The sequence below is a fragment of the Eimeria tenella genome, genomic scaffold (assembly GCF_000499545.2).
Source record: "Eimeria tenella Houghton genomic scaffold, Eth_scaff25, whole genome shotgun sequence".
Taxonomy (NCBI): domain Eukaryota; phylum Apicomplexa; class Conoidasida; order Eucoccidiorida; family Eimeriidae; genus Eimeria; species Eimeria tenella.
Genome location: NW_013542365.1, coordinates 117,365 through 138,038, shown reverse-complemented (window position 1 = coordinate 138,038; position 20,674 = coordinate 117,365). Strand labels below are relative to the sequence as shown.

Below are 20,674 nucleotides of genomic sequence, written 5' to 3'. Positions count from 1 at the left end.
TGTCTGTCTCATCAGAGCCCGAGGTATGTATTTAGGCCGCAGCGGAGGCGCTTCTCGGGTATCGCCGCAGCTGTTTTCGTGGCAGCGCAACCAAATCGTATGACCGCTGCACTTGTGCTGCTGTAGTTAGTATTTGTACATCGTAACTCGAGGTGCTCACACTCTTCTGCGTGGGCCCTCTTATCCTCAGCAGCAGAATTTTGTATTTTATATAGGTGCCCTGCAGTCATACCGCCTGCAGGGCATCCTTATGTATTAACTTTGCGCTGAAATAATTTTAAGGTTTAATTTGTAGCAACACCAAATGCTGAGGTGGCATCCCGTGAAGAACTGCAATTACATAGTGAAGAAGGAAGCATCCACTTTCCATCGCCACACTAGTATCGCCCAGAAAATAGCGGCTTAGGGTATTTCCCTTTGATGGAACGCCCGAAGTCACAGAAGGTCTCTTTCTTTAAAGGCTCCACGCGTGCCGCCGTGCCTCTGTGGCGACAGTCTCGCCTGCACAAGCAGATCGAAGACTCATAATGAGTTGTATAAGGTTGAGATAAGTTTCTGTAGACACTTCGTAGAAGTGTATACAAGTATGGGTGGAGATGAAAAAGACCTGCGCAGTGCACACCCGAAAGGCGCGCGAACAAAACAGAATTGCCCGACTTCGTTCTCGCTTCTGTGAATAGAAATTGGACTCCTACAAAATCCATGATGCAGTCTATAGAAGAAAGAGTTATTTCTGAATTCAGGTACGAATTCACTCCTGCCAGACAGCGGATGGTACGCCTTCCTGCGGAGCACGAAGCGCAGATCATGTGCTTGTCTTTGCCTCTCAGACAGCTCTAATTACAAAATGTCCTACTCTGTGCAACATAAAGCAGCTACTTTTTTTATAGCCCTAACAAGGACACCGCTCTGACGTAGGCCCCGACCTTCATGCATGCAGCTCTGCCTACCATCGTGTCTCCGTCCGTATTTGCTCAACATCTAGCCTTCTGAGCTGTTACATTAGTCGAGCTTTACGGTTTTAGCTATCCTAGGAGGCCAGTGTTTTGTAGGGGGAGAGTATCGCTGAAAATATGACCTTTCTTACCATTCGTTGAAAAGTGAGCTGCAAGCACATTCAGATCTATTCCTCCTGAAGATCTTGTGCGACAGCTGCAGACCACTGCTTTTCTTTTATACTGATCATATATTCTATTTCCCTCTCGTCTTGAATTTCTATCAGTGTGTATTTTCCGTTATGAGGCCAGGGCAGGAGGGATGGCCACACTGCTGTCCCACCTCTCCAAAAGCGGCTCAGCCGCCGCTAGGCTCTGCTGCTGTTTTTGGGAACCTCTCTACAGCTCCTCTGCGTGACGTTAATGCAGTGTCAGCTGCTGCAGCCACCTCTTCGCAAGTGGACGCATTGCAGCATCAACAGGGTTCATCGTTGGCTTCTTTGTGGGGGACTCCACGGCCGCGCCAACCTACCCCAATTCCCACCGATACGTTTCCGCGGAGACCAGGCTTCCCTCTTGGCTGTGCCGTGCAGAGGGCCGCTGATGCGGTGCATGCAGGGAGCACTGAACCCCCGATATTCCCTGACATGCATGCATTTGAGGAGCCCTCAGCATTTGGGGTCGGCAGATGTGGCAGCGCTTCCTTAGAGGCGATGAACTCATCATGGCTGGGTACCCACTCGCGTGGATTTGGCTCTCCAGGAGTCTGTAGGTCACCAACAGCAGCCGCTGCTACAGCAAACATTGGCGACAGGGCGCCAGCCAAATCAGGCTCTTTCTGCCACTCCCCGCGGCCTCTTGGACCACTAGGGGAGGACAGAGAAACTGTGGAGGGGTGGGGCGCTAGCGGCTGGGGTGGCGACTGCGCTGGCGTTAAGCAGACCAGTGGTGATGCCGCAACTAGCAAACTGTCTGCTGCCCTCCTAGGCTATTTCCCCGATGAATTTTTGAGCCATTTCGTCACGCAGCCAATACGCATGCAGCCACTCATAAACAGAGGTGAGAAAGAGTACAACATATGCACAAGTGGGTAGGGGGAGTATCAACTGGCTGTTACTATTCCCTCCGAGGTGCAGGTAGGGGGGTCCTACCACATTCATGTGCGCAACTTAGAGATTGGACTACTGGCGAACTCATTTGTAGGTTTTTAGGCGTTTAGGAGCCATGCAGAATTAGCATAGGCAAGCGTTGCTCTCTAGGATTTGGAAATCGTGGCGTAAAGGGGGAGTTAGATCGAGAGCTCTAGATGTAGATGGGGAGAAAAATTATGAAGTAGCAAATGGATAAATTGGACAGGGAAAAACAGATTAGTCGTAGACGGATAGGAAAGTTGGCAAACAGTCAAACATTAACAAAGAAATGAAAGGATAAGGATACATAGAGATCCAGACAGACAGACCCGCAGACGTACTTATATTGGGAGACAATGCAATCCCTTTCCGCAAATATATTTCTGCGGTTTGCTGTCTCATCCTGCATAACTGTATATCTGTTTACTCCTCTCTTTTCAAGTTTCTGTCTATGTGCTCATCATGTCTTTCTTGTTCAAAGGCTATTATTCACGAGTCGAGGCCATTCGCCGTCTCATTAAATCGTTTTTAGAAGACGCTCAAAGCTTAGCCACCAAACGGCAGTCACGGCAGCCAGCCAGGGAGGCCGAAGCCGAAATCTCTTGCAGTAATCGGGATGCCTCAGGCCAGTCGGCAACTACTGCTGTGGTTCCCCCAGTGGGCGCGAGGTGTACCTTTCAACCGCAGGAGAATGCAGAGTGCGTGGGTCAGGAAAGGGATAGCATGAATGGAAAGGGAGGCAACCCTATTGCCCAAGTTGTCAACATAGGAGCTGGGGCAGATACTACTGCTTTCTTTCTGGCGGTAGGTACTTCCTTGTCCAATAGTTTGCTTCTTTATCCAGTGTTTTATGTAGGTGGATTGCTGCAGCCTCACCTTGCATTCATATCATTGGCGTCATGGATGCAAATAACTGTCGTGCACGCATGCACTTTCCCATGCATAGGCAGATGCACACCAAGAGTGATCGACTTGTGCATTTATCTGTCATGTGTCGTCTACATAGCCTCTGAATACTTGTTTGGTGCCTCTTTTGTTTCTGGGTGTTCGAGGATTCCAGTATGTGCATTGTATGTTTGTGTATGTTTGTCCCTGCGCCCTTGCATGGGTGCACATGCTCGCACACAAGTTCCGGTGAGTGCAACCTGTTTATATGTTGTGCAATTGCGCTTTGCAAATGCTGATTGCAGCGCCAAGGCAGCACAGTTGCGTTTGACATTGACTTTCCAGATGTTTGTCAGGAAAAAGCGGCGGTTATCCGGCGGTTTGTTCCCCTATTCTTATCCCTTTTCCCGATTTAGTTTTTGTTGTGTTCCCCCGACTACATATAGGTTACACCTAACAATATTTACCTTTGCGGGTATATATACAATTACATCTGTAGCCATAATATATGTACGTTTGCTTGCGTTCAAAGCACCAGTTTTCAGTGCTTGTGTTTGACCTTAGGGTTCCGGAGTTGCGCGAGTGCGTTGGCGCGCCCTGTCAGTCAAGTGTGTCAGAATTCCTGTAACGTTGAGGCTTCAAGATTTTTTTTTGAGTTGTTGAGGCTTAGGGGGCGCTGTTACGGTTGGGCGGCAGGGCATAAGTAGATGGCCCCACCACATTCTGCTGAAGTCTTTTCTAAGCTCCATGCTCTGTTGTGCTATTTCAGCAGCAATTGTCGACTCTTGTGTACTGCGCACGAAAAGCTATCGCTTGGTGCGTTTTCTTACCACTGTTTAGCCATTGTTCTACCTCCTACTTCCAATATTTTGGCCGCGTATACTGGGCTGCAGCTTTTGGAAGAGTAGACATAACAGCAGATGCGATATGCGTGTGGCCGTTCTGTTGCTGTTGCCTTCGCAGGTCGCGGTGGACATGCGAGATGTGAACGCTCTGAAAGCGGCAATGAAGAATGCAGGCTTAAGGGAAGAGTGGGTATCTGTTTAGCCGACCACAAGTGCAGTTTCTTTTCTTGATTGCTGTCAACAGAAGTGCACGGACATCATGGCCGAGCTTGTTGCGTCCTATCCCTTGTGTCTGCGCCGCTATTGTCTGCAGTCTGCCAACCCTCTTTCTATGCGAATGCGTGCTTATTTACCTTCGTATTGAAGATGCAGATGCGGTGAGCTCGCCCAACATGCAGTTGTATTTCTTATACGGGTAAACAGTGAGCGACTCATTGCTAGATACTTACGAAGAAAACTACTACAGTGCTAGTAAAAACAGTAATAACGGTGGGTCCTCGTAGCCAGGTTCCCGAGTAGCTACTGTTTGCTAGATTCTTCCTGTGTTGGATTGTCCTCCGTGACTACGGTGCCGTCGACAGCATATGGCTTCGAATTCTGTCATCTTGCTAATTTTACGTTCAGGTGCTGCGCTGGGCATCTGCAGCCGTGCCGCTAGCCCCTAGCGCCCTCATCATATACGAGCAGTTTAATCCAGACGACCCTTTCGGCCGCATGATGGTCCGCAACCTGCAAGTGAGGAGACACTTCAAGTGTCCCGAGTCCCCCTAAGTGTTCTGCCCTAGCCTATTGATTATTTACCCCAACTATACTGCCTTATAACTAGGTCTACATAATTTATTTGTGATTTTAAGACCAGACAAGGGATCTGGTTCGGTGCTTACAGATGCGCAACTGCCCGCTGCTGACTATAAGGAAGTACCCTACGCTGAACTCACAGCGGGAACGGTAAATGGCACAGCAGTCAGTTTTCTCTTCCTCACTTTATGAGGAAAACAACCCATTTACGTATCCCTGTTATGACCGGCGATAGTGCCCATGCTTTCCGGGGGAGAGAGAGTAGTTGGCAAGTCGGCAGGGTAGCTGAACTGCTGTTTCGTTCTGACCGCGCTCGAACGTAAGAGACAGTGTACCTCAGTGCTGTAGCAGTACTCGTTCATCCACAGTTTTACATAGCTCGAGGTGTTCGAGAACACAGTAAGCGAGGGAGAGGAGTCTATTCCGATGTTGTATAGGGGAGTGGGGGATCCGAACATGTATGCACATGGCTGCACACTAGTTCCTTGCACATTCGCGCGTAATTGACGTCCTAAATATGTTCGTCATCTGCACCGTAAAATGAAATATGCGAGTTGTGTAAGCAATCCGTTAAACGAACTGTGCTACACCCAAAATCGATGCGCCTACGCGTACAACTAAATATGTAAATGAAGTGATTCATCTGTTGCTTGCTTCCCACTTTTTAGGTTTGCTGAACAAGGCTGGCCCGAGTGCAGCCTTGCGGACATGCGGAGAGTTTACGATAAATTTCTCCCCGAGTCCGAAAGAAACCGCGTGCAGGTAAACGTTCGATGCGCATGCTTTACACAAGTTGATACAAACACTTTCACAACTCACTTATGCGCATATACGTTTTCACTCAGTTACGCAAAATTGTGCAGACAAGGAGATGCTGTGCGTATGCCTTCACATAAAGCTTAAAAGAGTCTGAGGCTGACAAGTCACCTTTTCAACTCGCAGCGGCTGCACGAACTTCTGTCCTTATTTCTCCAGGCTCTAGAAATATTTGATGAGCTGGAGGAGTGGTGGCTAATTCAGAATCACTACTTCCTGGGTGTCCTCTTGCGCCCGGCGCCTCCCCAGGTTTGCGCTCACATCATGCATATGCGAATGCGTTGTTGCACCTGGCGCACGGTGTGGAAAGACGTGAAAGTCGCAATTCTTCTGCCAGGAAACACTGTATGCTGGGCTGCTCAGGTGGGAGGGTCAACGCTTAGCAGTCTGGTTGGCGTGTTCGAACGAGGTGACGAACAGTGAAGCATAAGCTCACTCGAAGCTGCGTCTTTGGGCTATTCGCTGCGTGGCAACACTGCATCCAGCTGGTCGCACACGGACTGAAGCAGAGGCATCTTGACACACTCCGTGTCGTCCTCCATATGGTGCACATCTTTCGGGCCAGCAAGAGGCACAATGTCACGGTGTATTAAATAGCGGAACCACAGCTGCACACCACAGCAAACATCTCAAGCCGCCATCTCGATTACTCCATTCCCAACACTGTGTTCTTCCTCTGAGGTGCCCAAATAATGAAGCAGATAAGGGCCAGCAGCTGCTGACCCCTACCATCCTGATATGAGAAGCCACGTGCATGTGCACACCACATTCCCACTGCGGGGACGGACGCCACGCCATCCACTACAACAATTCTCTGGGTGTACATACCGCGCAGCATGGCTACTCGTACTTGCTGCAGCTGGAGCACCACCATAGAACTGCGGCACCACGTTGTCTACCGTACACGCAACAGCAACTACGGCGGTTGCTACCAAACTCGGTCTGTGCGCACCAAACTGCAGCTACTTATTGTAGTTGTCATATTGGGGTGTCGCTCTGTTGCGCCGTTCGCCCGCTGCCGGCGATCAAGCACGCCCCCCAGTTCTCTGGTTTTTTTTCAATCCTACCAGCCCCGCCAAGCTCTATTTAGTGCCGGCTTCGACACGAGTTTCTCACTGACCTGTTCTGGCGTGCATCTGAGCCTGCTGGCTGTCCTGGTGATGACAGGGTTCCGCAGGATGTGGGGATTGGCTGTAAGGGTCCAGAAGCCCTGGTATACCACCTGGTTGCCGCGGCACCAGGCCCTGAGCTCTGCGTCGTAGCCTGTGGCTGCGTAGAACCTGTTCTGTACAATTGCAGGTTTAACTTTGGCTGCGCTGTGCAGCTGTTGTAAGTCGCTCAGCGAGTAGCAGTTACTGATCCCCAAGACTCGCACGTAGCCAGAGTCCACGGCTGCCTCGAGGCCTCTCCAGGCCTCCAAAGTCTCCTCCATGGTGTCTAGGGGAGAGTGCAGTAGCACCGCGTCAATGTAGTCCAAGCCTAGCTCCTTTAGTGAGACCTAAAATATGCAGCGAAAGTAGTAGGCGGGCCGACGTGTAGGCATCGCCCCTGTCCAGGGATCTACAGGGTTACGAACAGTTGAAGTCAATTTAAAATGAGGAAGAAAATATACAGGTGTCTCATGCTAAGCAAGGACCCAAGAGCTGTTTACCTGTATGCTCTTCTCGACTTGTTCTGGAATCGGCAGCTGGGGGTCATATGGAATGTTGTTCGGGTCTTGCCCTCCAACTGGTGTAAACTTGGTCTGTATGTACAGTTCGTCTCTTTTGATATTCATTTGTGAAAACGCCTCTGATAGAGCTTCTCCTAAACCTCGCTGGTTGTAGTGTTTTGGTTGGCAAGCTGTATCGAAGCCCCTGAAACCCTCGCGAAGCGCCGTATGACACAGCTCCGCGGTTCTCTCTTTCTTCCAAGCAGTCCCATATATTATCCTAGGCATTTTAACGACGGGGAATTCACTGGCAAGATCTGCAGCTGCGCCAGAGCCACAGCCGTTTGTCCGAGCTATGGCGCCCGCGGCGCGTAGCAAAATATACGGATTAGCGGGTTGGATGGCCCCCATTTCGACAACTTTGTCTTACCAATGGACTTCGAATCAACGATGAAGGTTAACTTGAAAGAAAAATGGCGGACAGAAGGCCACGTGAGTCTCCCTCCAGATGGCGGGCCGACACGAAGACCACCACGTGTGCGGGGAGTTGACCAACCGTATATGAGCTGCTTTTACTTGCCAGTAAAGTCCCAAACAAAACGCATCAAACAAATATGGAACGGAATGCAAAGTCTCGACAAATTGTTGGCATTTGATTTCCGAAACCTCAGGTCAGCACGGCCCCACAGCCGACGGCGGAATAAGCAACAAACAGCCACCAGTGCTGCTCCGCCTGCGCGCCCGCGTGTTTCGTGTCGCTGATAGAACCACTCAAACTGAATCATTGTACAAATTGTAGTGTGAACATGTTACTATCATAAAAAGCTCCATCGCCACTAGGCACGCCAGGCCTGATCAAGAAGCCCCGTGAGGTGACCGTCCTCAACTGGCCGGACTTCTGATCCAAATTTTATCCTTACTTACTGTTTACACGCCCGTACTTTCTAAAGGAGTACACATTGAATTAGTTTCTTGTCTGCGTATCGGTACAAGCCGTTCACGCAATACCAATTCAACCAGCCGACCCCTCGGCCAAACTTATTGAAGCCAGCCGTAGCTCTGGCAGCTGGCAAACGCCGGGTCCTCTGCTTGGCTTGCTGTGATAATTTAGATTTGTCGATCATGGCCTCAGATCCCCAGCTGTAGGAGAAGGACGGCACAGCAGCATGCACCGCGTCGGAAGGGGGATTCTCTATCGTTGTTGCTGCCAGTTCCGTTCAGCTTGAAGAAAAGGCTAGACTCTACCCACTGCCCCCACAATACCTCCAGCCACTAATTATTCCCGGAAATCCCGGACAAAGATGCTACTGGCGGTTCCACGGGCGCTACAGTACCTGAGGCCCCGGAGGGGTTTCCCAGCAGCAGCCCATGTGCTAACACGGGCTGCTTGTTTTGCGTGTCATTGTTTCGGAGGCCCCTCAAAGGTGCGGTGGATTCACAGCAGCCAGAGGCAAGCGGGGTGTCAGGAGCTTCAGGGGCTCACGCCACAGCAGAAACGCATTCTTTATCGCAGCAAACAGGTAATTATCCGCAGTTGAAAGTGTCAGCAGACCATGCAGGTGCAAACCAGATCAAACAGCTAGAAGTAACTGCCAAGTAAAGACAAAGGCTGAGGTAGAACCAATGATGTGAGAGGCATACGGAATCATGTGGATGGGTCTCAACGTGTCGGCAATTCCAAACTGTCCTGCTATCCACTGGCACTTCTGTACATACACACATATATTCAACTATTGCGTACGCATGTATACATAGTTTATATGTTTATGCACGAGCTTTACTTGTGCACATGCATGCGCATACAAGTGTGTGGACGGTGGTGGTGCAGCGCGGGTGGGTTGAGCTGGACCTCATCCTCAGCGCGTTCACGGAGAGGAGCATCAAAACATTTCGCCTAGAGGCAAGGAATCTCACACTTGATTCAAATTACTACGTGCCCCCGAAAGCGCGGGGAACAAGCCGTAATTAATAGATGTAAATGCCTCCAAAGCGACTCCCACTGACTTAGATGGCTCCTGATGTTGAATTCTGTCACATTGTGACTTCAGGAGCTGGCGGAGCTCGAGAAAATAATTGACGAGGAAAATGTTGTACTCTACGGCTGTCTCGTGGGCGCCAATGGCCACCGCGAGGCCGCTCCACCCCATCTGCAGGATTCAGCTGTTTTCAAGCAGCTGATGAATTTTGTTGTCAACCAATACCCAAATCTCGTGGCTATGCAGGCAACGAGCAGCAGCGCGGCTGCACCAAACCCTAGTTGACTGAAGGTTTCATTCTTAACTGCCACCGTTTATTTGATTAAGGCATACTCTTTGCAGACGTTTATTCGGCTCAAGGCGTGTGCGCCATTTCATTTGTCAGGCTACAGCCTTTGGATCGGGGTAAAAGGTAATAGGGGTCTCAGCTTGCCGTTTCAACTAGAAAATGCGACACTGAAGCAGTTCATGCGGTTTGCATTGTTGCACGCTTTGACGTTCTGCTTGGCGTGTTTGCTTGAATGTTCAGCTTATGTGTAATTGTGAGTTTCACGCTTGGCTGCAGTCAGCGCAGCTTTTTTCGCTGTCATCAGCGCTGAGCTCTTCGTCTATCGCTCCAATAATAAAGCGCGGCAAGTCTTTAAGGACGTCCAACCTAAGGAGCTCGCAATGAGTGAAGGAACTCCGGCTTTGAATGGCAGCAAAGTAAAGTGGCAGCCGACAGTGCCCACGTGTATGTGGCCTTGGTTCGCCGTAACTTTATGAGTTGACGCCTGAGGAGTGCAGCAGCCAAACTTCAAGATGACTTGCAAAGTTAAGTCAAGCAAATGCGCGAACCTCCAGTTGGGGTGAAGATCTGGCCACAGTTCTTCTGCGGTTTGCACCCGGTCGGAAATCCTTAAGAGCGCGTCAACAGTGCATCGACCCATTCAGAAATTAGCGCAGCACTTACAGATGGCAATTTGATCTTACCCTGGAAGCAAATTGCGCTTTGAGTCTGACATGGTGGACATATTAGACAACGGCACTCCGAAGAAGGCGCCGGCCTCATCTGCTGAAGGCAGCGCCAGCAGCACAGCGCTGGGGACTGAGTAATCTTGGAAGTCTGTACAATGGAATGAGAAAGTAATCGGTCAAGACCCAAGATCAATCGAAAGCAATCATTTTTGCTGCGTTGTTCTGACAGTATCTCGTAGCTTTCCGAGGCGGGAACGCGTAAGTCATTGCAACGAGAAGCCCGTGGGGGTCGAAGTCAGTTAGCAGAAATATCGGCAGCCGGCTTCCAAAACGCTGATGAATATGCCACAAGACGCTCCGCGCGCTGATATCTGAATTTAAAAAACACAAACCATTAACCACAATTTCAACAACTGCTGAACACAAACTCAACGGAGCGGCTGCAGCAAACACGGCAACAATCCTTGCCCAGAAGACAACAACCGGGTATGAACTTCCGGGCATGTGCAACTCTAACTTAGCCCGAGGAAGCAACGGCGGAGTTGACAGCAGCTATCGCAGGTGCGGCCGCAGCGACGGCAGCAGCAACTGCCTTTGCACAGTAACAACAACCACAGCAGCAGCAGCAGCAGCAGCAGCAGCATGCGCAGCCATCACCTGGGAATCCTTTGCCCGTAAGAAGGACGCAAGGGCCGTGCCTGAAAAAGAAAAGGTGCAGACTCTAAGCCGCAGGGGCAGCTCAGCCCCGGCTGTGACTAACCGCTCCATAAACTGCGAATCGATGAGGGAGTAGAAGATTGTTTCTTTTTCCACAACCTGAGCCACACAAAAGAAAAGCTAAGAGAAAGCGCCAGTTGTTTTTTCTGCATTTTCTCACCAAGACAAAACGGATATCCTCGCTTGCGTGCAGCACCTTATCCAGCCCGAGGGAGGACACGAGGTGGCCTCTGCTCTTCGCGAATGTCTTACTTTATTCTTCTATCTTGTGATTAAAATATGAATTGAATCACCTCTAGCGGGTTCCCGCAGTCGCTTTGTATCAGCCCGGTGCCTGGGAGCGCTACGATACAACTGCAAGGGGAACAGCAGAACAAGTTAGACCGTACTCGTCCTTTCTTGTATTGTAATTGGGCCCTTTATGATGCACTTTGATGTGCTAGTGATGCGGAGCTCCTCGCGGGGGGTTTTTAAGAACTGGGTGAGAGCCGCTACGCCTCTGTCGATGACCCGCTGGGAAGGCGCTATGGTAACGTTGGAGTAATACATATGCCGCAAGGTCGAGTAACGCTTTTCTGCGTGAAGGGACAGGATAGTTCGCATGATGGCCAGCAGGCTAGCAGAACGCTGAATGGATCTGTTCGAAAGAGGCGGGAACAAGAATTCGGGACTGTCAGTGGCCGTATTCGACTCATTGTCCGCAGCAAAAGACCCAGGAAACACAGCTTCATCTTGAGAAACCTTTGTTTTAGAGTCATTCTCCGGATCTTCTGAAATTCTGTGCAAGAAAAACAATACCAACGACTCAATGCGCGAAACTATGGAATCAGCAGATGTAGCGAGGGCGCCATCTGAGGGCACGTTACTTTCCATGGCTAGCAGTTGCTGGTTTACGTAGATCGCAGGCTGAAGAGGAAATAAGTTTCGAGCTGTCGCGAGCGGTTCAGAATACTTCCACCCTCAAGTCGGGCTCCGCAGACACCCGAATTCAGCGGCCGCTCAACGGTGGCAATGGTGAGCGGATTGAGGTCAAGTTTCAAATATTCAAAGCCAATCTGTGCTATTTCTACAGTCAAACTGACTGTGTGAAGGTCCGAAGGATTCGGAACACTTCATGGCCGCCGAGTTTCGGTGCTCGCCGCCAGGTCATTGAGCCAGCGTAGTCGTCAGTCGATAGGAAAACTCAGTCAGGGTGTGTGCAGACCGCGCTTCTCTAACGAAAACACATAATAAATAGCTGCTATTATGGCCTTTAGGGGACGGATCGATACTTCTATCGGACAGGATCACTACCACTGCCGCTGTTTCCCTCTTCATGAAGCCAAAGCTGCATGCATGAACGAGCAGTTGAACGCCTGCTGCAATTTATTAGCATTTATAGATTACATGTACTTCATTAGTCGTTTAATTGGATTTAATCACTGTACGCCGCTCTTGCCTCGGGCCTGACCAGTAGGTTAGAGCGCGCGTTCATGTGAATTTCAGTTTTGCGCAGCGTCGCTGTCTGGGTGGGCTGCGGAGTTGTGAACTGCCATATCCACCAGCAACATGCGGGGGAGCAGTTCGTGCGTATGTAGAGCTTGGTATTGTGGTTCGTCATCGGGCACTTGAGACCGTACCAGCCCGGCTTCCCTCGCTGCCGTTTGGTACATCAGCCCTTCCTGCGTTTAGAGCACTTCCCCTTAACATTTGACACAGTGCGACTGCTGGCTTCATCCACACAACCCACACCGAGCGCCATTAACCACTGGCTTCCACTGGCCTAGCTTGTGCACACCACTGGCCTTTCCTCTGTCTTCCCTTGCGTCTTTGAGTCTTGTTGAATGCCCCTTTCACACGCCATTTTGCTGCCACCAACTGCACGGCGGGCGCTGCTAACGTGCGTGGAATGCAGAGGGCTGCGGGGCGAAGATGCAGCACTCGCCAGCGCCACCAGGTGATGGCGGCGCTGAGGGTGTAGACACTGCACACAGTGAGCAGAACGCGGGCTCCAGCAGCAAAACCAGCAGCAGCAGCAGCAGCAGCAGCAGCAATAGTTCTCGCCAGACGAGCTCTACTGGGCTGCGCCCGCGGGCTGCTTTCCCCCAGAACGCAAAAGAGTCCTCCAGGGCTTCTTCTCGGGAGCTTCCGACCTACGTAGATGTGGCCGCCTTCCCATGCTACCCGGCCCAAGAGCATAAGCAGCAGCAGAAGCAGCAGCAGAAGCAGCAGCAGCAGCAGCAGCAGCCCCTGGAGGGGAACTCGTGCAGTGTCCGAGCGCCCTTAGACAGAGGGGAGTCCGCAGGATGGAGCTCGCGGGTGTGCCTGGCCACAGCTAGCAGCAGCAGCAGCGCCAGTTTGGTCTCTGCTTCCCTGCGAGCCCGTGCTGCTGAGCTCTGTCAGCAGCCAGAAGTGCATGCGCAGCTCTTCCTAATGCTGAGGTCCTCCCAGGGGCAGCTAGCTGCCATGTGCATGAGCCAGCTGCCTCCACAGAGTTACATTTCCCTCAGAGACGAGACAGGACACACTTTGCTGCACTGGGCAGCTCTCTGCAATGAGCGCAGCGTCATGAAGCTTCTCATTGATGCGGGCAAGCCACTTCAAGGCTAGGCTGGCCTTCCCAAGCCCTAGTTCCCACCCTCTTCATGCTGGCTCACTCTTGTAGAACACAGCCTAAATGCAAGACAGTAATCTACGCAAAATAGAAAAATCTCGTATCCCGTGCTGCTGCTGCTGCTGCTGCTGCTTCCGTGTTGCTGCTGCAATGTAGGGGCCGACGTGAACGCGCGCGCGACTGAGACGAAGCAGACGCCGTTGATGTGGGCGGTGACAAAGGACAACACTGCAGCTGCGCGTTTGCTGCTGCAGCACGGCGCCGCCTTGTTTGATTACCAGATGAGCAACAGCGAAGCCAAGGGGTCCCTTGAGGGGCCCCTGCAGCCTCAGGGGCTTCCGGACTACTGCCCCGAACGCCTGGGCCAGAGCCCCCTGCTGCAGGACTCTAAGGGGGGCACTTGCTGCACCCTCGCGGCCCAGCACGATGCCCCCAAGTGTGTTCTGCTGCTTGCTAAGCTTCTTGGCCCCGCAGCTTTTGCTGTGCCAGACGCTAGTGGCTCCACGCCCGCGCACTGGGCCGCCTTCAAGGTAAGTCACAACGCCCACAGCAGAGAGCCGGGGGCTCAGTATTGAAGTAGTGGCAGCACCTGCAGGCGCTGCAGGCTGATCTGTGTAGATCTTGGTGCATATTTACAGTGAATAAGTAGCAGGAGCTGCAGGCGCTGCAGGCTGATCCGTGTAGATCTTGTTGCACATTTACAACACTAATATATGCCGGAGGGCTTGCGGCTCGAGCTCGAAGAAATAATGCAAAAGATACCAAACAGCACCCTTTTACGTGAAAGCACTAATCTTACTTTCTGTGGGAATAGGGTTTGATGTGAACACATCAAGGCTGCACTGTCTGAAAAATGCAATGCCTGCTGCGTGCGGGTAATCTCTTCAGGGCCACACACTGGTGCTGCGTCTGCTACTGTATTTTGACGTGGATGTCACGGCTGTCGATTTGTTTGGCTGTCTGCCGCTACACCGGGCGGCCGAAGGCGGCCACTTAGAGGCTTTCCGGTGGGTTACGATCCTGACCTAGCTAGCTGGCCAGATAGCTCACCATCTAGTTAGCTATCTACTTAGCAGGCCACGAAGTCAGGAACCAGCGTAGCTATCAGGGTAGGCACTGTTCTAGAAAGCCCTACAGAGCCAGCGCTGTCTTTGGTTATTTCCGTGTGCTGTTCCCGATCCTTTGGCCGCCACGGTTTCATCAGAGTGCTTGCTGTCGCTGCTCGCTTAGTGCTCAACAGACAGCAGCACTTACTCTTGTAGGAGTTCCCTGCCTTTGCCTTTCATTTGCTCCTAATGATGTTCAACAGAGCGCTTGTAGAAGAAGGCGGCCAAGACCCCAGTGAACGCACCACGAAGTCACGCCTAGTGAGATAGACTAATCATCATCATGGAGCAGCACGGAAAGTGAAATGAATTGTATACACATACGCACATATCTGTTTGCACATGTATTTCATGTATACACTAAGGAATGTATACATGTATATCATGTATATATGAAAAGTGCTAGGTATATGTAGATAGTATAAATTGTACTCTTGTTCACGTGCTGTCCTGCTCTCATATTGCAGACGCCGCTAGATATAATAGCTGCGAGCAAAACAGTCAATCCTGAACTCACAGCTTATGTAAAGAAGCTGCAGCAGAACCCCCAACTGCGAAACGACCCCCGTAACCGCGTGTTGACAGAGGATGACATGCGGGTGCGCTGGGACTGACCTGTACTGTAAAAACCACGATTTACTGTATTGGGCTTTGAAGACCCTGGGTGGTGTGCGCTTTCGAATGTGGAAGCAAACCATGGCTGTACGCGAGCTGTGCATGAGTAACTCCCAAAAAGACACACAGTTCATGTTCATGTACATGGCCTGTTTTTTGCTATTTTGCCTCCCTGCCTGTTCGCCGGATTATTTGTTTATCGCAGTCGCCACATTCGTGCCGGCCATCGCGTATATGCCGGTTGCTGATGGACTGCAGCGGTGGCTGGCAGTTGAAGGCGCCTCCAATTTTGGCTCTGTGTGGTCTCACGTTGATGCTGATTGTCTACGCGCGCTCCGTAAGCTTAGGATATTCCCTTCCCCTGTTGCTAATGCTGACACTTCCGTCAATACTGCTGCAGTATGAGAAACCCTGATTAAAGCTATCCACGCCATGCCTGAGCATTTCCGTATCCAGTCCATACAGTAGGGTGGCTAAAGCGTGGGAATAGTGCCTGAGAACGTGAATGGGAACATATTCTAGAGGCATCTGCTAGCTGCACGTATAGATACAAGCTACAGGAAAGTTGTTAATGTTCAATTGGGAAGAAAAAGGTGCACGTTGTAGGCCATCTGCCTGCCGTTTCCTCAGTTTGACCCGCTCTACCTGCCGGCTACCCCTGAAAGTGTTGCTGCAGCAGGAGCGGCAGCAGGGGTTTGGGCTGGGGGTTGGTTTGCGCGTCTTTGTCTATTGGGTAAGATTGGAGTGTATACGGGGCTGCTACTGATCACAGTGCTCATATGTTCTAATCCTGGAATACTCCCTAGACGACCCAAAGGAAATTCGTCCGTGGAGGAGCTGATGGATGTAAGGCTATTACAGATTGGGTCGTCTCTGTTTGCTTGCATGATTGTATGCGTGCCTTGTCGTCTGTTTTTTCACTTCATTTTGCTGGTTTTACGTCTCTATCGCTTCCATTCTTCGTTCGTCTGCATGTCATGTATTCTTTTGTGCCCGATCCTTTCGCTTTTTTGCGCCTCGCTATTTTTCCCAATGTCCTTGCATTTTCTTTCTTGCTATCCTATTTTCTCAAATGGTGTGGGGCAACAGTCCAGTGCTGCCTTTGATGCATCGGCATTGCCGAGCCTCGCCTCAGGTGCCTTCAGATATTTCTAGTCGTGTGGTTATGCCATCCTTGTGTCTGGAAGCAAGAGCGTGGGAGTAAGCTAACCACAGATTTGAAGCAGTCTCAGGCTGCTTAACGTTTTTGTACATCAATTGTTGCAGCTTTTGGCTGCGCCTGAAACCCCTTCTGAGACAATAGAGGAAATCGATATGCAGCGGCTGTGCTACACATGTTGGATCTACCGTCCCATTCGCACAAAGCACTGCAGGTAATTATCACTCGACTAGCTTCCATTTGTGATCCCTTCTTAACTTATAGATGTAGAATTAAATGGAAACGGAACAGATATGAAGAAGGAATGCAATCATATATGGGATACGTACACAGATACATGTGAAGTGCTACTGAACAATAGTGTAAGCTGCCTTTGATTCAAGCCATTTTATTCACATGGAATTTACTGGTTGTTGTGCTTGCTCTCATTCATGTTGTTAGAATCTTGGAGCCGTACATGTTTCTATTCCTTTTCCCCCCTCTGTTGAATCGCTCAGGGTTTGTGACAGATGCATAGAAGGCTTTGACCACCACTGCCCTTGGATAGCAAATTGTGTCGGCTATGGAAACGCCCGGTGCCTCACGGCATGGCTCTTATGTGTTTGCTGCACCCAGGTGCGTTCTCTTAAAGCGGCACATGCTTTTGTCGTTCATATCTGGTTGCTCCAGTTATTTCCTTTGCCTGTTCATCTAGCTTGTATTTTGCGCTTTGTATGAGGAATAAAACCTTTCAACCCTCTTTAAGCATGGTTATGTCTGCTCCATGTGCTGGTTGAGGATTCGTTAACTTTGTTTGCAAGTGAATTGCTGTTATTGCGCCGCAGGTACTACACATGTATCTCTGTTGTTGTTGTTACTTCGTCCACGTGAAGTCTGAAGGTTTTCTGCAGGGTACAGTGGAGCTGTTCTACCATGACCCTTTTCTAGCAGTGGTAAGCGGACCAACAGAAAAACACCTGTTGAAACTATGAAGAAAGCACAAAAACACAAACACATATTGAACAAGTGACTGACAACTGCAGACAAAAGGAAAAGATACAAAACCGAGCTTCTCTGCTAATGCACAATTCAGTGGCATTGCGGTAAACTCTGTTAGTGTTCTTGTTCACTCTCGCAGTAGCCCTTCTCCTGACTGCGTTGTCAAGTGTTTGTTGTGTTGTGTGGTACACCACAGGCAATGTACGCGTTGCCCCTCGCTACATTTAGGTCTTGCACCTTCCTGTGGGCTCATCTGCGCAATGTTGCAAACAATTTGACCATGAATGAGCTGTTAAATAGAGGAAGGTGAGCGGCAAAGTATGGTGATTCTTGCGCTTCCTTGAGCACCTTACTAGCCTGCTAATCTATATGCTTGGCTGTTGGGTATTCGTGACAGTTATTTTCCACGTTCAAGGCGCCACCTTTGGTCTGCATGGCATTGTTCAGGTACAAATACCTGTGGCGGAGGGTTGGTGTGATGACTCGTCATGGAATGCGCTGGCAAAAGACCTTCAATCCTCTTAGCAAAGGGGTCAGCAAATCTGGAGCGCTACACCCTCATAGATATGATTTGTTGTTTCACCGTACGCGGTGCAGTCAGAATAAAAGTGTGGTCCTGTCTGTCCAAGTAGAGCCATATATATACACTTCGCCGTAGACCAAGCCATCACGCACATTTAAATACGCGCAAGAGCATGTGCTGTGACATCTGCTGAGGCGGCAGGCTCTCCACAGAGTGATTGAATGGACACCACAACTTTTGCTTTTACTACACTTGCCATTGAATATTGTTGACGCCAATTATGTGTCCACTGCACAGGTTTGGCGCAACTGCTGGGACTTCTGGCTCGGCCGAAACTCGCTATACTCTAACGAGTTGCCATTCGTGCGACTTCAAATGACCGCCACCTCTAGCCCCAGCCGATCCTCCCCGCAGCTGCTGCGACGGCTGGGAGGCTTCCTATGCTGCTGCCGCCGGGCAGTGGAAAACGCTGTTGCTGCGGGACCCGACTCAGCCAGTATTGAGCTTGCGCCTCTGCCAGCAGAAATACGCAAGCAGGCCTAGCATCAGGGATCAGCTTAGCACACAACAATCAGTATCCTGTCCAGCCGCAGTCCTTCCCTGTTGTGGCTCATATATCAGTGCGGTTGTGGGATCGTTGTAGTAACACCAACACCTACGCGGGCCGCGTGTGCTGTCAACACTGCGACATCCCACTCAAGGGCCCACGCAATGGAGGTCCCAGCCTTAATAGAAAACACTGACGCCAGGCAGCTCGTACAGAGTGTGTTCAGGCTATGCTGGTCTGATCCCATGCTTTACCTTACACTTACTTCCCAAGGAGTGTGCTACCTTTGAAGCGGAAAACCTAAAAATGACTTTTGGCTTTGAGAATGCATAAAGCGACTCGACAACAATATTCAGTCACATCAGCCCCCTTTATAAATACCGAGAAAAACACAAATGTGGATCGTACGTTACCGACAGGGCCCGCCCCAGCGACCCAGCTAGTTGCTGCTTTCGCTGCGGCGGCAATAGAACAAGCGCAGCCGCAGCTGCGCAAGGTGGAGAGAGGCTACGGGGCACTTCTGTGCTCCGCGCCCGCAGCTCCGGCGCCGTGTGACTCGCGCGGTGAGTTTCAAAGGGACATGCAAGGCGGGCCCGCTGCTGAGCCTCCTTTCTAAACCGCGCCTGCAGCCCCCATGTTTGTTGTGGTTTGCTATTATGGGGGACACGTGGGAACGTTAGTTTGGGCTCTGAAGGACCCAAGCAACGAGCAGCTGGCGCTATGAGGCAGTAAATCTAAATTGGTCATTTTTATGCATGGTCTGTTGCTGTTCACCTCTTATCCACAGGGAAAAGTTTGTGCAAATCCATGCAAATCCAGAAATCTGAAGACCCGTTGTTGCGGGACGTTGGCTGGTTGGTTCTAGTCATCTGCACCCAGTCATATTACAAGGTCGTTTGCTTGGACAAGAGCTGATATGAACTAGAGTTTGAATCAGGCGCCTAACGCCCTGTCATTCCTCCTGAAATAAGGTCCGGCGCTCCGAGTCAGCAGGAGGTGATAGGACCGTCTATCTTCAGCAATCATGAATTTATGTGTAGCACTCAGCAAATAGCTGCTTGTTATTTTGTAAATCAAGTTCCAAACGGCTTCCGGCCGTTGCGAAGCTTTCAAGATGGTTCCACCTCCACCTAGGCGTGACGGAACGAAGGCTAACGAGAGGTGAAGATTGTGAAAACGGATGCCCGGTGCTGATTTGCGCAGATGAGCACTCTTGAAGACAAAAAATGTACACAAGAAAGTGTGCTTCGGAAGCTACTGCTAGTGGACGACGAGGGTATCGATCCCTCTACCTCTCGCATGCTAAGCGAGCGCTCTACCATTTGAGCTAGACGCCCGTTCCTCAACCCCTCTTTCTTCTCCGCTAAGCCAGCTCACATAAACAGGAATGATTTTGCCCTTTCTAATTAAGGCCCAAGTTAGTTTTGGGTTTCCAATCGTTAGGTTGGTTGAAGACTTAATATGCAAGCGCAAAAGTGGGTGCTGGCTTCAGCTCTAAATCCACAATAGTGTCATGATCAACATCGAGTCGTCGCATCCCAATGCGACGTGTATGCATTTCTCCTGTATTAGTTTCAAAATTTTATACTTGACAGTGTGTTTTTAAAATTGACACTTGCCAGATTTAGTCTTCAATCATTCCGCACTCACCAACAGCGGCCTTCTTGTGGGCTCATTTAGCTACGTCTTCCCAGTGTCCTCCTCTACACGATTTGGCAGCATGATGTACCTGTTAGACCCTCTGCCCACTGCATATGAAATTGCAAAGCCTCAAGCTAGCCTGGATGCAGGCTCTGTGCTCAATCAACGCGTATCGTGCTCTTTTGCTGTAGTATTGGGGCAGGCCGTTGCGGGCATGGTCTAGTGGCTATGACGTCTGCCTAACACGCAGAAGATCCCGGGTTCGATCCCCGGTGCCCGTAGTTTGAACTGCACTGCCATGCTAACGCTATGTGGCCGAGGACCTACAGGGGTTTTTTTTAACACCATCTGGCGGCTAGCTTGTGGTGACTCTCCCGCTGTTCACTGGCTTGAAGCTGGTGAGTGAAAGCTGATTTGCTATAGCTTTTCCGCTTTTTTGCAAGGAGTACTGGGGCTTAGCGGAGCAAATTTTGAGGTAACCATGGCTCGCCACGCAGCCTCTTGGCCGTGACCGCTACCATGGTTGTTGTTGTGCAGATTAGCTCTTAGACCTGCGGGAGTGGCAACTTTGAGGCATTGCTTTGAGGCATCAACATCATGCGTGGAAACTAACTGAAGAATTTTTCACTATGGCGTCGCTTAGTGTGAAAATGTAATTTGTAGGGAGTTTAACTACGTACTTTCCCAGGTATAGGATTGTATATTTGAGCGAATTCCGTGGATGGCTGCGATACCATATATGAATTTAAAGGGTTATTGGAGTAGTTAAACGGAATGACGAAATTCCAGTAAGCTGTGTTGT

At 50.5% G+C, this 20,674-nt stretch overlaps 5 protein-coding genes across 5 annotated transcripts; 3 read left to right on the top strand and 2 right to left on the bottom strand.

Annotated features, from left to right (window-relative positions):
• Positions 1–1,237: 1,237 nt before the first annotated feature.
• On the top strand, positions 1,238–5,832 carry ETH_00024735 (leucine carboxyl methyltransferase, putative; the record flags this gene model as incomplete). The annotated part of the gene is made up of 12 exons (XM_013375058.1): positions 1,238–1,994; positions 2,547–2,869; positions 3,256–3,329; positions 3,515–3,558; positions 3,720–3,766; positions 3,914–3,981; positions 4,109–4,172; positions 4,420–4,530; positions 4,682–4,743; positions 5,262–5,355; positions 5,569–5,658; positions 5,773–5,832. 12 exons carry the CDS (start codon positions 1,238–1,240, stop codon positions 5,830–5,832), a joined length of 1,794 nt encoding a protein of 597 aa, XP_013230512.1.
• Positions 5,833–5,864: 32 nt separating this feature from the next.
• On the bottom strand, positions 5,865–7,471 carry ETH_00024730 (aldo/keto reductase family oxidoreductase, putative; the record flags this gene model as incomplete). The annotated part of the gene is made up of 3 exons (XM_013375057.1): positions 5,865–6,017; positions 6,530–6,907; positions 7,061–7,471. The coding sequence occupies 3 exons, from the start codon at positions 7,469–7,471 to the stop codon at positions 5,865–5,867; spliced, it is 942 nt and encodes a 313-aa protein (XP_013230511.1).
• An 890-nt stretch (positions 7,472–8,361) lies between these two features.
• On the top strand, positions 8,362–9,321 carry ETH_00024725 (uncharacterized protein; the record flags this gene model as incomplete). Its single annotated transcript, XM_013375056.1, has 3 exons — positions 8,362–8,580; positions 8,889–8,960; positions 9,109–9,321. 3 exons carry the CDS (start codon positions 8,362–8,364, stop codon positions 9,319–9,321), a joined length of 504 nt encoding a protein of 167 aa, XP_013230510.1.
• Positions 9,322–9,585: 264 nt separating this feature from the next.
• Positions 9,586–11,583, bottom strand: ETH_00024720 (uncharacterized protein; the record flags this gene model as incomplete). Its single annotated transcript, XM_013375055.1, has 4 exons — positions 9,586–9,724; positions 10,009–10,090; positions 10,221–10,364; positions 11,100–11,583. The coding sequence occupies 4 exons, from the start codon at positions 11,581–11,583 to the stop codon at positions 9,586–9,588; spliced, it is 849 nt and encodes a 282-aa protein (XP_013230509.1).
• A 1,038-nt stretch (positions 11,584–12,621) lies between these two features.
• On the top strand, positions 12,622–15,023 carry ETH_00024715 (Ankyrin repeat protein, related; the record flags this gene model as incomplete). The annotated part of the gene is made up of 5 exons (XM_013375054.1): positions 12,622–13,279; positions 13,460–13,833; positions 14,192–14,310; positions 14,613–14,670; positions 14,877–15,023. The coding sequence occupies 5 exons, from the start codon at positions 12,622–12,624 to the stop codon at positions 15,021–15,023; spliced, it is 1,356 nt and encodes a 451-aa protein (XP_013230508.1).
• Positions 15,024–20,674: the final 5,651 nt, after the last annotated feature.